At 38.5% G+C, this 11,974-nt stretch overlaps 4 protein-coding genes across 7 annotated transcripts; 1 reads left to right on the forward strand and 3 right to left on the reverse strand.

The window, feature by feature from the left end:
• Positions 470-1,954, forward strand: LOC104742382 (phosphomethylethanolamine N-methyltransferase-like). 2 transcript variants are annotated; one of them, XM_010463384.2, is made up of 7 exons: positions 470-668; positions 785-922; positions 1,033-1,170; positions 1,246-1,389; positions 1,505-1,609; positions 1,698-1,797; positions 1,869-1,954. In XM_010463384.2, exons 1-6 carry the CDS (start codon positions 582-584, stop codon positions 1,788-1,790), a joined length of 705 nt encoding a protein of 234 aa, XP_010461686.1. In that variant the 5' UTR covers positions 470-581; the 3' UTR covers positions 1,791-1,797; positions 1,869-1,954. The 2 variants fall into 2 exon arrangements, with proteins under 2 accessions (XP_010461686.1, XP_010461685.1); XM_010463383.2 differs by having other exon boundaries at positions 471-668; positions 1,698-1,877.
• Positions 1,785-3,707, reverse strand: LOC104742381 (probable phosphopantothenoylcysteine decarboxylase). The gene is made up of 2 exons (XM_010463382.2): positions 2,583-3,707; positions 1,785-2,098 (listed from the first exon to the last, which is right to left on the reverse strand). Exons 1-2 carry the CDS (start codon positions 2,907-2,909, stop codon positions 1,805-1,807), a joined length of 621 nt encoding a protein of 206 aa, XP_010461684.1. The 5' UTR covers positions 2,910-3,707; the 3' UTR covers positions 1,785-1,804.
• Positions 3,825-6,257, reverse strand: LOC104742383 (putative DNA-binding protein At1g48610). Its single transcript, XM_010463385.1, has 4 exons — positions 5,996-6,257; positions 5,127-5,617; positions 4,474-4,536; positions 3,825-4,176 (listed from the first exon to the last, which is right to left on the reverse strand). The coding sequence occupies exons 2-4, from the start codon at positions 5,610-5,612 to the stop codon at positions 4,090-4,092; spliced, it is 636 nt and encodes a 211-aa protein (XP_010461687.1). The 5' UTR covers positions 5,613-5,617; positions 5,996-6,257; the 3' UTR covers positions 3,825-4,089.
• On the reverse strand, positions 7,564-10,869 carry LOC104742385 (formin-like protein 5). Of its 3 annotated transcripts, none has more exons than XM_019235756.1 (5): positions 10,530-10,869; positions 10,191-10,422; positions 8,893-9,569; positions 8,285-8,359; positions 7,564-8,191 (listed from the first exon to the last, which is right to left on the reverse strand). In XM_019235756.1, exons 1-5 carry the CDS (start codon positions 10,863-10,865, stop codon positions 7,967-7,969), a joined length of 1,545 nt encoding a protein of 514 aa, XP_019091301.1. In that variant the 5' UTR covers positions 10,866-10,869; the 3' UTR covers positions 7,564-7,966. The 3 variants fall into 3 exon arrangements, with proteins under 3 accessions (XP_019091301.1, XP_010461688.1, XP_010461689.1); XM_010463386.2 differs by having other exon boundaries at positions 8,893-9,327; positions 9,961-10,422; XM_010463387.2 differs by having other exon boundaries at positions 8,893-9,626; positions 10,218-10,422; positions 10,530-10,858.

Genomic DNA, 11,974 nt, shown 5'->3' on the forward strand with positions numbered 1-11,974 from the left:
ATACATTTAAGGATTGAATAACAAAAGAAACAATCTTTCAACACTCTTCTTTTTTCAATCATCGCCGGTGCAACAAACAACGGTCTGCTATATATAGTCCAACGCTCTTATTATATACATTTCAATAGGTTATCACATAACCCTCCAGCAATATCTGTAAAGAGAAAGGGCCGTCTTTTTAGATCATGAAGAAACAAAAAAGCAAGGAGCCAAAGAGCTCAACTCTAGAGATACTAAACAGGGACGAGATAGCTAAGAAATTATATAGTAATAAATTGTTGGCAGACAAAAGAGCAATGATCATAACATCAGCCCAGCGTCTAAGCTGGATGTGAAGCACGGGATCACCAATCTTGTTCCAGCTAGACCATTCAGATCTTCATCTTAATTTAAATAAGAAAATATTGATATTTACGATAAGATAACGTTTTGTGAATTTAATTATTGTTGGTCCCTCTTCTGCGAATTATTGTTTTTTACGATAAAATAACGTTTTGTGAATACCAAAAGTAGTAGGTGTCCTTGTTTATATATAAAAAATTGGAACAGATGAAGAGAGACATTTCCAGAAAAGCTACTGGATGGAGCATTCAAGTGATTTGACTGTTGAAGCTATGATGCTTGACTCTAAAGCTTCCGATCTCGACAAAGAAGAGCGTCCTGAGGAGGTTAATCTTATCTATAGTTTCTTTCATATTACTAATCAAATCTAGGAACCTGTGACATACTCACCTTTCAAAAAATGGTGATAAAATGAACTGGCTAATGTGTTTATTTGGTTCAGGTACTCTCTTTAGTCCCACCATATGAAGGCAAGTCTGTGCTGGAACTTGGAGCTGGTATTGGTCGTTTCACTGTTGAATTGGCTCAGAAGGCTGGTGAAGTTATAGCCGTTGACTTCATCGAAAGCGACATTCAGAAGGTTTTTTTAACTAACTTCGCTAGCTGTTGTTATGTTAAAAAAGAGTTTCTAACTTACCATGGCGGGTTACTCATGTTTGTTTATTTGGTGATGTTTTAATTTTCTTGCAGAATGAAAGTATTAATGGGCATTACAAGAAGGTCAAGTTTATGTGTGCTGATGTAACATCTCCAGACTTGAAAATCGCAGATGGATCTATTGACTTGATTTTCTCAAATTGGTTGCTCATGTATCTCTCTGATAAAGAGGTGAAAACTGATTCTTTTAATCTTTTGACTTTCTAGATAAGAAAGGACTAATCTTTTGGATGATGATGATTGCAGGTGGAACTAATGGCAGAGAGAATGCTTAAATGGGTAAAGCCAGGGGGCTACATTTTCTTCAGAGAGTCTTGCTTCCATCAATCTAGGTACAGAAAGCGCGAATCATACCCCACCCACAACCGTGAACCAAGATTCTATAATAAGGTTCAATCTTTTACATATCACTGTTTATGTTACTGAGATCTAAATTTTTATATATTGTACACGAGTGTGAAAGTGTGAGACTAGGTACATGGAGTGACAATGTAATGTAATGCAGGTTTTCAAAGAATGTCAGACACGTGATGCTTCTGGAAAATCATTTGAGCTCTCTATGGTTGGCTGCAAAAGCATTGGGGCTTATGTGAAGAACAAGAAGAATCAGGTAACAAAGTTTTCCCGTATCAGAGAGTGTAGTTTCTCCTTATCATTTGATCCCATAGAGTTACAAGAGATCTTCTATGTGCTGGCAGATTTACTGGATATGGCAAAAAGTTAGCTTGGAGAAGGACAAGGACGTCCAGCGTTTCTATGTGCTCTACAGAAAAATGATAAGAGTCAATTAATGTCCAGGTAAGAGTCAACTGGTCCCATCACTTTGTTTATGAGCCTGGGACTCCCAGAACAGTCTAACGGTGGAATAGATCAGAGAAGGCTCGGCCATTGCGCCATTACCGTAATCTCCACAGGCCAGTTTCTTCTTGTTGGGGGGAATGAGTGTAATTCCAAGTTCATCAAGCAACACAAGGTGCCGTTCTGTGAATGGATTGTTCCACATCAAAGTGTTCATCGCAGGTGCAACAAACAACGGTTTGCTATAATCCCACGCCCTTACTATACATGTCAACAGATTATCACATAACCCACCAGAAATCTGTAAAAAGAGAAAGAACAAGAGTTTTTTAAGATCATGAAGAAACAGGAAAATATAGAGCCAAAAAGCTTAAACTCTACATCTTCTTCTTCAGCTATGCACGCTACAGTTCCTATGATTCTGTTTCTAGATGACAAGAATGTGAGCCAAAGAACTCAACTCTAAGTTCTTCAGACACACAACTACTTTGTATTTGCATATGGTTCTGTTGCTTGATGACAATAATATGACCCACAGATTTACTCTAGAATATAAGCTGGCATTATTAAACAATCTTGTTACAACACAATGTATCTTCTAATGGTGATACTTATATAATCAAGATAGAAGTATCATGTCATTGTCAACTCTAGCTCTTCAGCTAAGTTGCTTATGTTTCTGCAGTTTGAAAATAAGAGCCAAAAGAGCTACTCTATAGTCCAGACTACTGTCCAATACTAAACAGGGACGATCCATCTTAATAAGAATAGTGAAATTTGTTTACCTTGCCTAAAGTGTTAGCAGACAAAGGAGCAATGATCATAACATCAGCCCAGCGTCTAAGCTCGATGTGAAGCACAGGATCACCAATCTTGTTCCAGCTAGACCATTCATCTTCATCTGTATAGAGAGTCACGTTCTGAGGAAGAGAAGGTTTATCCACGAAATTGAGAGATGATTTAGAAGCGACGGCTTTGACTTCAGCCCATTCTGAGAAACAGTAGCATAGATTGCTGAACTTAATCGCAGCCACACTTCCACTTGCAGCCAGTAAGATACGAGGCTTCCTTGTTACAGCATCATCCACTTGCATATTTATCTCCGCCTCCATCTCTAGAAATCTCCAGAAGAAAAATGATCAAATCTATTACACCCAGAGAGAGAGAGGAGTTTTAAATTCGAACATGGATTTTACATGAAATCGATCAAAACGATCCTAGTTTGTGAAATCGGTAGCGAAATGATACAGGAAATGAGATGAATGGCTCATGTGGAACAAAGGGTGACACGTGGAGTTTAGTGGTTGGTGGAAGTGAGGAAAAATACGTGGAGCGATGTGATCGGAGCAAGCAGGCATTAAGAGAGAACTATTCATCATCATCTTCATTATGCAAAAACAGAATTTGAGAATTGTAGTTTGTTTTATGTCCTTCTTAGTTTCTTCTTCGTGTGAGATTATGGTGTTGTACTCATCTTGATTGAGATCTCTCCGTAAGATCTTTGTCATTTGAGATATCGGCTTGCGTTTTATGAACGTTAGCTCGATTGGTTACGGTTACGATTTGAATTGAAGTATTGGTGGTATATTCTTTATCACGAAACGAGAGAATCAATAAATGGATTGAGTTACAGACGTTACCTTGTAAAGCAGAGGAAGGAGGAATCTGCGAGAAACCCTAATTGAAGGAGAGAGAGATCGAAATAAAATGCCGCGAGGGTTTTTGTTCTGTGTTTTCAAACGAAGACGGGAGAGACAGAGAAGTTATCACTGGTCAGTGGTCAATCTAGCCTAGTCGTTGACTGAGTCGGCAGAAATGGGCCTTACTAGGAACAAGAAGATTTCGATACGATCCAATCCAATCATCCCAAATTAGTGAATTAAAATCAGTAAATGTTGTTTTTATCTACAGATTTAATGTGATTGGCCGGTTAATTAGTTGAAAATTTGAATTTAAAAATTAAATTTTGAGAGTTTCAGAATTATGATTTTCAAATAGCGCCGGACATTTCAGGTTTCTAAAAGCTCTCCTTTAAATCTCCAAACAAATTGATAAACCTCAAAAGAAAAAGAATTGTTAAAACTGTTGACGGACGACAAATACGTAGCAAATCTGTTCGGAAAAGTTTCCATACATCTCAGAGCTACACAAGGACCATTAAGTCTACTGATTTAACCTCGTCTGATCGAAAATCTCAACGAACGTACAAACAAACAATCCTAATGTGAAATATCAAACATCAACCAATCAGTCTTTCTCCCAACGAATGTAGATGAGTCAAATGATAGCCTTTTACATCCCAGCCACTAACGCTTGGATTTCTTCAATTGCTGTAACTGCTGTTTTCAACTTGGCTGCAGCTTCCTTCACTTTCTTTTGCTGCAACAATTTTCAATTTTTAGCATTAGATTCTTTCTTTTATTAACTAGAGACAACTAAGAGAAACTCAACCTCATCTTAAAAACCAACCATATAAACCATTCAATTCAATTTCCTAAGGGATACTGCATACATAATGTACAATTCTGTCGAATATTAATGCTATACTATCTTTTTGTGATCCACAGATTCCACACAACATACATACATAAAGTCTAAACCAAATTGATGCAAGGTTAGCGCAACCAGGAATACAGTAATGTTGACCAAGAAGCTAGTTGGGTATAGTTGACTTACTAAGAGTGCGGTTCTTTTCTTGAGATCTCCTGGGCCTGCAGCTACCGATGCCACTGAGGTGCTCTTTTGTTCATGCATAGAAAAACCCGATTTTGACATAAGTATGTATTACACAGTTGTATAAGCATGGTTGTCTCTTACATGTAAAAATATTGACTCAAACGAAATAATAACGACTTACCAAATAGACCAATTACTTTCATTTCCACATTATACAAAAAAAAATAAGACTTATGATATACATCAAATCCAGATAAGTTTTTCAAATAAATACAAATAATTTCAGATACTGCACACTCATAAACAGACCACATTTGAGACCAGAGACAAATAAACACATTACTCTGAACCTTTTCCACTCTACGCAGAAGAAACAGTCAAGAAGAACTAAATAGTATACGACCGTTTTACAAAATTATACAATCAAGATTTTAGAAAATATATCAAAATCCAGATAAAGATACATATTTTTCTAAATTGACCACATTAAAGACAAGAATCAAATAACACGTTTCCCTGAACTATTTCTACACTCTATATCTACGCAAAACAAACAGTGAAGAACAATGATATAAATTGGTATAAGACATTTTTCTAAATTACTTTTTGACATTTTGTGAATAAAAATGATAATGAAGTTGAACTAGATATACCTTCCTAGTCCTGCGCACAGGTTTTGCAGCAGCAGCAGCAGCAGCTACTTCAACATTAGGTTTCCGTCCACGTTTCTTAGCCGGAGCCACTGGAACAGTTGCAGCCGCCACGTCATCTCTCTTTGGCCTCCCTCGTTTTCTTGAACCCTCTCCAGCAGTAACCACAGACGCCGTTACAGACCTCTTTGGCCTACCAGGCCTCTTCTTCACAGCCGCAGCTACAGACGTAGTGGGAACAGCTGGAGCTGCGTTTCTCTTCGGACGGCCAACTGGTTTTTTACCCGGCTCAGCAGAAACGGCACCGGAGTCAGATTTAGCCTTCGGAGGTCGACCACGACCGCGTTTCTGAGAAGAAGCGGTAACATCAGTGGCTGGGACGCCGGAGACATCAGGTTGAGGTTTGTCGCCAGACGGATCTCCGGGTGTATCGGATCTTGGAGGTTCGGAATCTGTTTTCCTGGGAGGAGAAGAAGCTGTTCTCGCCATGAGATCTGTAGATCCGAAATGAGACAAAAAAAAAATGTGAAAACACGGCGGTTAAATCGGAATCTGAACTTTAGAAAACGAACTTCAACGGAGACTAAACTTAAAAGACTAGACAACCAAAAAAAAAACTCAATCTAGAGATGACGCTAGTAAAATGCTGATTTCAAGCTCAGAGAAGGATTTAATCGGAACCGGAACCCTAGAAAACAGACTTCAATGGAAGATTTCAAAGACTATAAGCTCGATTTCATCGCTAAAAGCCAAAATCTAGAAACGAAGATAGTAAAAACTACAGATTCAGAGTCTCTCGCGTAGCAACAAGGAAGAGATTTCGTTTTTTTCTTTTTTTTGAGAAAAGCTAGGGTTTTGGCAAATGTACGTACCTTGTTTTTAGCTCAGGGAGAGAAAGATTCGCGAATGAGAAATGCTAAAGAAAGCTTGAAAAATTCTGGAAGAAGAAGACGAAGAAAGAAACTGGCGACGAAAAACTTAACGGAGAAGAGAGAGAGAGAGATGGTTTTCGCGGTTAGAAGAAGAAGGTGACCATGGCTGGAGTTTGGAGGAGGAGAGCAGCAAAAAAAAAACACAAACGAGCCGAGAGGTTCAGAATCCGTTGCGTCAACCGATATGGGTCCACGCCTTTAGTCGTTCTCTCTTTTATATTATCGATAATTTTTGTTTTATCCGAATTAATTTTTATAGTTTATTTAAAAAATAAATCACTTCATATTTAGGGTTGCTGGATTAATTTTAATATTAAAAATTTTCTGGTTGTATAATATTTTAAAATCCTTTTTTTAATGTTTAGGTGAAAATGAAGAAACCTTGTTGTATACAACCCGTACATATGCAAATTTGGTGGTGATTTCTTTTTTATTTTTCTTTCTTAAAAAGTTGATAAAAAAACCAAAATTGAAATGTAACCTGCTTTTTTTTTCAAATTCAAATTCTTTTGGAGACAAAAAGTATTGAAAAAATGGTTTTCTTTTCTCCTTTTTTTCTTAAGTGGTATTTCATATTATTATTGCTTTCAAATTACAACTTATCCAACAATAGAGACACCATTCTAGAATGTCATTAAGTGTAACCAATCTTCAAGAAAGCGGTCTAGGTGCCGTCTAGGCGCTAAGCGCTCAGCAGACGCCTAGATGACCGTCTAAACCGCTTAAAGTTACATAAATTTTATTTTAGTATTAATTTTTGAATTTTAACTACATATATTTAAATTATTAAGTTTTATATTTGTAAACGTAATTATAAACATTTATATTTTGTTAATATAACTTAAGTATACTATATTTTCTTACTTTTTTTATAATTTAGATTTATTTTTATTTTTTTTAACATATATTTTTACATAATTTTATATACATAATGTTTTATGTTGTAAACACCTAAACCGTCTAAGCCCCGACTAAACGTTTTAGGCGCTAGGCGTTGGATTACCGCCTAAAAACCGTCTAGGCTCCGACTAAGCGTTCTAAGCGCTAGACGTTGGATTACCGCCTAGATACCGCTTAGCACTTTTTTGAACACAGTCTGCAACATAGAAAAAAGGGTACAATTTAAACAACTAAAACATAAAGACATGTAAAGTTTTTAGTCATATAATCTCAAGTGAAGCCCATCCTCTTCATCTATTGCCCAACTTGCTACAAAGGTGTTAAATTCCAAGATGTACAAAACATATATGCTGCAATGATCTTGAAAACACTTCTACTTCACAAACTTTGAATATCAACAGAATCCACCAGATTGATCTTTCAAAAGTTTCACTAAAATCTAAGTCAAAACCGAGTAGATGATGATGGATCATTTTTATTAAATGGTGTGTTTCGAGTAAAAAAGATGAAGGTGAAAACAGTTGTACCTGCTACCTAATATTTGCAGTAATTACATAAACCGGATTTCGAAGTTCAAATAAAACAACATTTCATTTAATGGGTTTAAGAAGAAGGAAGAACGCATCATAAAAGAGGACGTGGTCATAAAAATTAAAAATTACATAAGCAGTTTGATAAACATCAACAACAAACATCTAAAAAGCCTAAAAGAGACAAAATAGAACAAGAGCAAGAGTGAGTCTAAAAAAACACGAGGAAACAAAGAGCACTAGCCTACACAGATATGGACGATGGAGAGAGATGGGGGAGCATAAACAATGGTAACATCCTACTTCACTTTACAGACGTTACCCTACCTCTCCTTGTTGTTTGGTTAAAGACACAATCATCATTCCATTGTTCTTTTTGTAATCTCTCCTGCAAACACTTCTTATAAGATTAAATATTCCATGGAACACACAACACGACCATCATCACCACTAGCTTTTTTTTTTTGTGTCAAGTTTCTCTTCAGAAGAGAGCTTCTTGCATTGCCTCTGCTTCTGTTTGTGCTTGCCCTTGTCCTTGCACATGTCCCTCGTCTGGCAGCTGCACCGTTTCCATGTGCTGTGGCTCGTTTGTTGTCTCTGTTTCCGTTAACCCTTCCAGGTCCTGTATGGCTTGAATCACCGATCGATTTCCACTTCCTCCCATCTCAGATTTCAACACAATAACAATATCCTTAGCTCTCGCTTGCTGCATAAATGAGACATCAAAACCAAGCCATAAGCAATTAAACATAGAAACCAATAATATTGTGTTTCTGTTCATTAGATGATAGTAACTTACAAACAACTCAAACTTCTTCTTGAGTTCTCCATAGTCACCATCTTGCCGTCCAGAAGCTCCCATTGACACCACATTCTACGTTTATAAAACGCAATAATATTAGATTTAATCAGATAACTCATCAATATAATAGTTTAAGCAAACAGTAATCGGAAGACTTGGAAACACACAAATTCTTTTAACTTCGTTTGATTAACCAAGTTTAAAGAAAAACACAAGAAGTTGCTGGACGTGTGTCTCAGTCTCAGAAGGTAGTTCTTAAGTAATTCCCCACACATCAACTGAAACAATAAAGCGAGCTACCAACCACTTGCCCTTGATTACCAAACAAGGAGAAGTCTTAAATTAATAGTACACCAAAAATCAGATAAAATCATAGGCCAAAAGCAGAGATACGAATATAATTAAAACACTGTGAAACTAATTTAGATACTCACACACACGCTCGAAAGAGACAATGTTCAGAATGGAAAGAAAGTGACATATTTATTCACAAGACAAAAAAGTTCCAACTTTTCCTCTTATCTATATTGACTCTTAGATTTTTTCAAGTTGTTATAATAGAGATGGCAGAGACACTGAAAACAGAAAACAGAGAAAAATTGTACCTTTTTGGGTCGTCCCACGGGTCTACCAGAACGAGGAAAACGTCTCAACGGCTTCATAGGCTTTCTGATAACACCTCCGATCTTAGGAGGCCGTCCACGTCCTCTTTTCTTGACTGCAACCTCCTCTCCTCCACTCCCCGCGCTAACTGGTGGTGGTGGTGCTACGGAGGAAGAAGCACCAGCATCAACTCTCTTTGGTCTCCCTCGACGTCTAACGCCACCATTAGCAACGTACGGGAACACCGAAGCTGGAGCTGAGACTACTGCAGGCTTCCTCTCCCTCCCTGCAGCTCTTCCACTCGGAGGCCTACCTCTTCGTTTCACAGTCTCCACACCGCCGGAAACCGTAGCAGCAGGCTTCACCGTCGGGGGAGTTCCATCTTTTCTAGGACGACCCGGTGGTCTCTTAACCGGCGGCTGTGGCTGTATCTGTACCTGTACCTGAGGCGGAGGCGGAGGCTGTGTCTGTACCTCCTCCGGTCGAGAAACAGGTAATTCAGTTTGTTGTTCCCAGGTGGGTTTCCCGTTAGTCTGAGGCTGAGCTTGAACATCGGGTTTTGGTTTTGGAGGTCGACCACGACCACGCTTCTGAGTCGGAGGAGTAGAAGAAGGCATGGCCGGATCAGGAAAAGGTTGGTTCTCGTTGACTAAGAAATCAGATCTGGGAGGTTCAAGACCAGTAGCAGCAGCAGCAAGAGCTACACTAGTAGGAGGAGGAGCNGGCCGTCCACGTCCTCTTTTCTTGACTGCAACCTCCTCTCCTCCACTCCCCGCGCTAACTGGTGGTGGTGGTGCTACGGAGGAAGAAGCACCAGCATCAACTCTCTTTGGTCTCCCTCGACGTCTAACGCCACCATTAGCAACGTAAGGGAACACCGAAGCTGGAGCTGAGACTACTGCAGGCTTCCTCTCCCTCCCTGCAGCTCTTCCACTCGGAGGCCTACCTCTTCGTTTCACAGTCTCCACACCGCCGGAAACCGTAGCAGCAGGCTTCACCGTCGGGGGAGTTCCATCTTTTCTAGGACGACCCGGTGGTCTCTTAACCGGCGGCTGTGGCTGTATCTGTACCTGTGGCGGAGGCTGTGTCTGTACCTCCTCAGGTCGAGAAACAGGTAATTCAGTTTGTTGTTCCCAGGTGGGTTTCCCGTTAGTCTGAGGCTGAGCTTGAACATCGGGTTTTGGTTTTGGAGGTCGACCACGACCACGCTTCTGAGTCGGAGGAGTAGAAGAAGGCATGGCCGGATCAGGAAAAGGTTGGTTCTCGTTGACTAAGAAATCAGATCTGGGAGGTTCAAGACCAGTAGCAGCAGCAGCAAGAGCTACACTAGTAGGAGGAGGAGCAGCTGCTAACTTGTAAGACTTCTTAACCATCATAAGAATCCCACTGTTCTTCAAAGTCTTGAGATGGTGTGTCAACAAAGCACCATGAGTTGTAGGTATCCCAGTGTAAATCCTCTCTATGTACCTCGCAATCGCTTGCTTGCTTGACCCATCTGGTTCGTTCAACGCTGAAATCGCCGTACATATCATCTACAAAAGAACATGAAAAATTAAATTTTTTTTCTTTTTAAAAAAAGTAAAAAACCCTAACTTTTGTGAAGTCCAAATGTAAGAGTGAAGTCAGATGAGCTTTTTACGTCGGAGTAAGGAGGATGGCTTAAGGTTGGGTGAGTAGGAACCGGAGATGTTAGCTGCTGCTGCTGCTGCGGCGGAGCTTGGAACAGATGGTTGTTGTTTGGCGGTGCGACGGCAAAGAAGGGGTTGTTTGGAGTGGCGTAAGGGTTGGAGTTGGTGAAAGGAGGGAAAGATGTAGCGAACGGAGGAGGGTGATGAGGATCATTGGTTACAGAGAGAGAAGGATCCATGGATTTAGAGAGAGAAAAACCCAAAAAAAAAATACAGAGCAAGGAGGAGAGAAGGTGATGAGGTTTTTGATTTTTAGGATTTTTTTTTTTTTTCTCTTTTAATTTCATATAAAAATTTAAATAAAAAAATAGTTTTGTGTAAGGAGAAGATTTAAAAAAAAAAAAAAAAAGTTAGGTTGGAGGAGAGAGAGTGGTGTGTGAGTGTAAGAGAGATGTGAGAATGACGAAAGGTTGCGAAGAGTTAGAGTAGTTAAAATCTGACCGTTGAAAGTGCATTTTGGTGATGACTTACGACACGGATCGATGACGTGGCGTTTTGTATTTTTTAGTTATAAAAATTGAGTTTTGTGTTTCTTTGCAGTTTTTTTATGCTTCTATTTAACCATATTAAATTAATATATAAACAATTTTTTTTTAGTTTTGAAAAAAAATTATTACATAACATACCAATACATTTATAAATTTTCTAGAATAAGATTAATAATTTTTTTTCATCGAATAATAATTAATTTAATTCTCATTATCCAAATACAATTGTTGGAAAGATTAATAATTTTATTTAATTGAGTTTCTAACACGTCAATTTTTTTTCATGTTCTTATGTTTTAACTTTCTTTTAAACTAAGATTTATAATTTTTTTTTGTTTAAAACGATTTATAATTTTGATTTCTAAAGTTAAATTATGATGTGAATTAGCACCTGATAAATGTTGGTAGATAATATTTTTGGATTGGTCACGAAAAACTTTGAAATTTCTCCTTTCTAAATTGCTTGAGCTAAGTCCTCAACTATCATATATGTATGGCCATGACTCGGTTTGGCAAACGTCGAGGCAAGTATGTCCAAGATCTCGGAGGAGTTGGTGGCATCATAGAGGTGATAAAATCAAGCAAAACATTGTACACGAGTTTATCTTGTCTTTTAAGAAAATATAGTTTGGAATCTTTGGATTGACAATGATCGTCTCGTTGGTTTTGGTTGTTTTTGCTACTGGTGGCGCAGTTGTGGAGTCATCAAGATAGCTTGCACATTCATAGTTATCGAACAAAACGTTGATCTAAAGACTCCACGTCAAGTAGTTTGTAAAGTAAAGTTTAGCGACATTAGAGTGTTGATATTGAAAAGCGTTTATTGGTTGTTATTTATTCACCGGCAATGACAAGAGTACCATTAGCAGTAGCCATGGAAGCAGTGGTGATAATTCGAATGTGAAGCC

Source organism: Camelina sativa, chromosome 14 (assembly GCF_000633955.1).
Source record: "Camelina sativa cultivar DH55 chromosome 14, Cs, whole genome shotgun sequence".
NCBI lineage: Eukaryota > Viridiplantae > Streptophyta > Magnoliopsida > Brassicales > Brassicaceae > Camelina > Camelina sativa.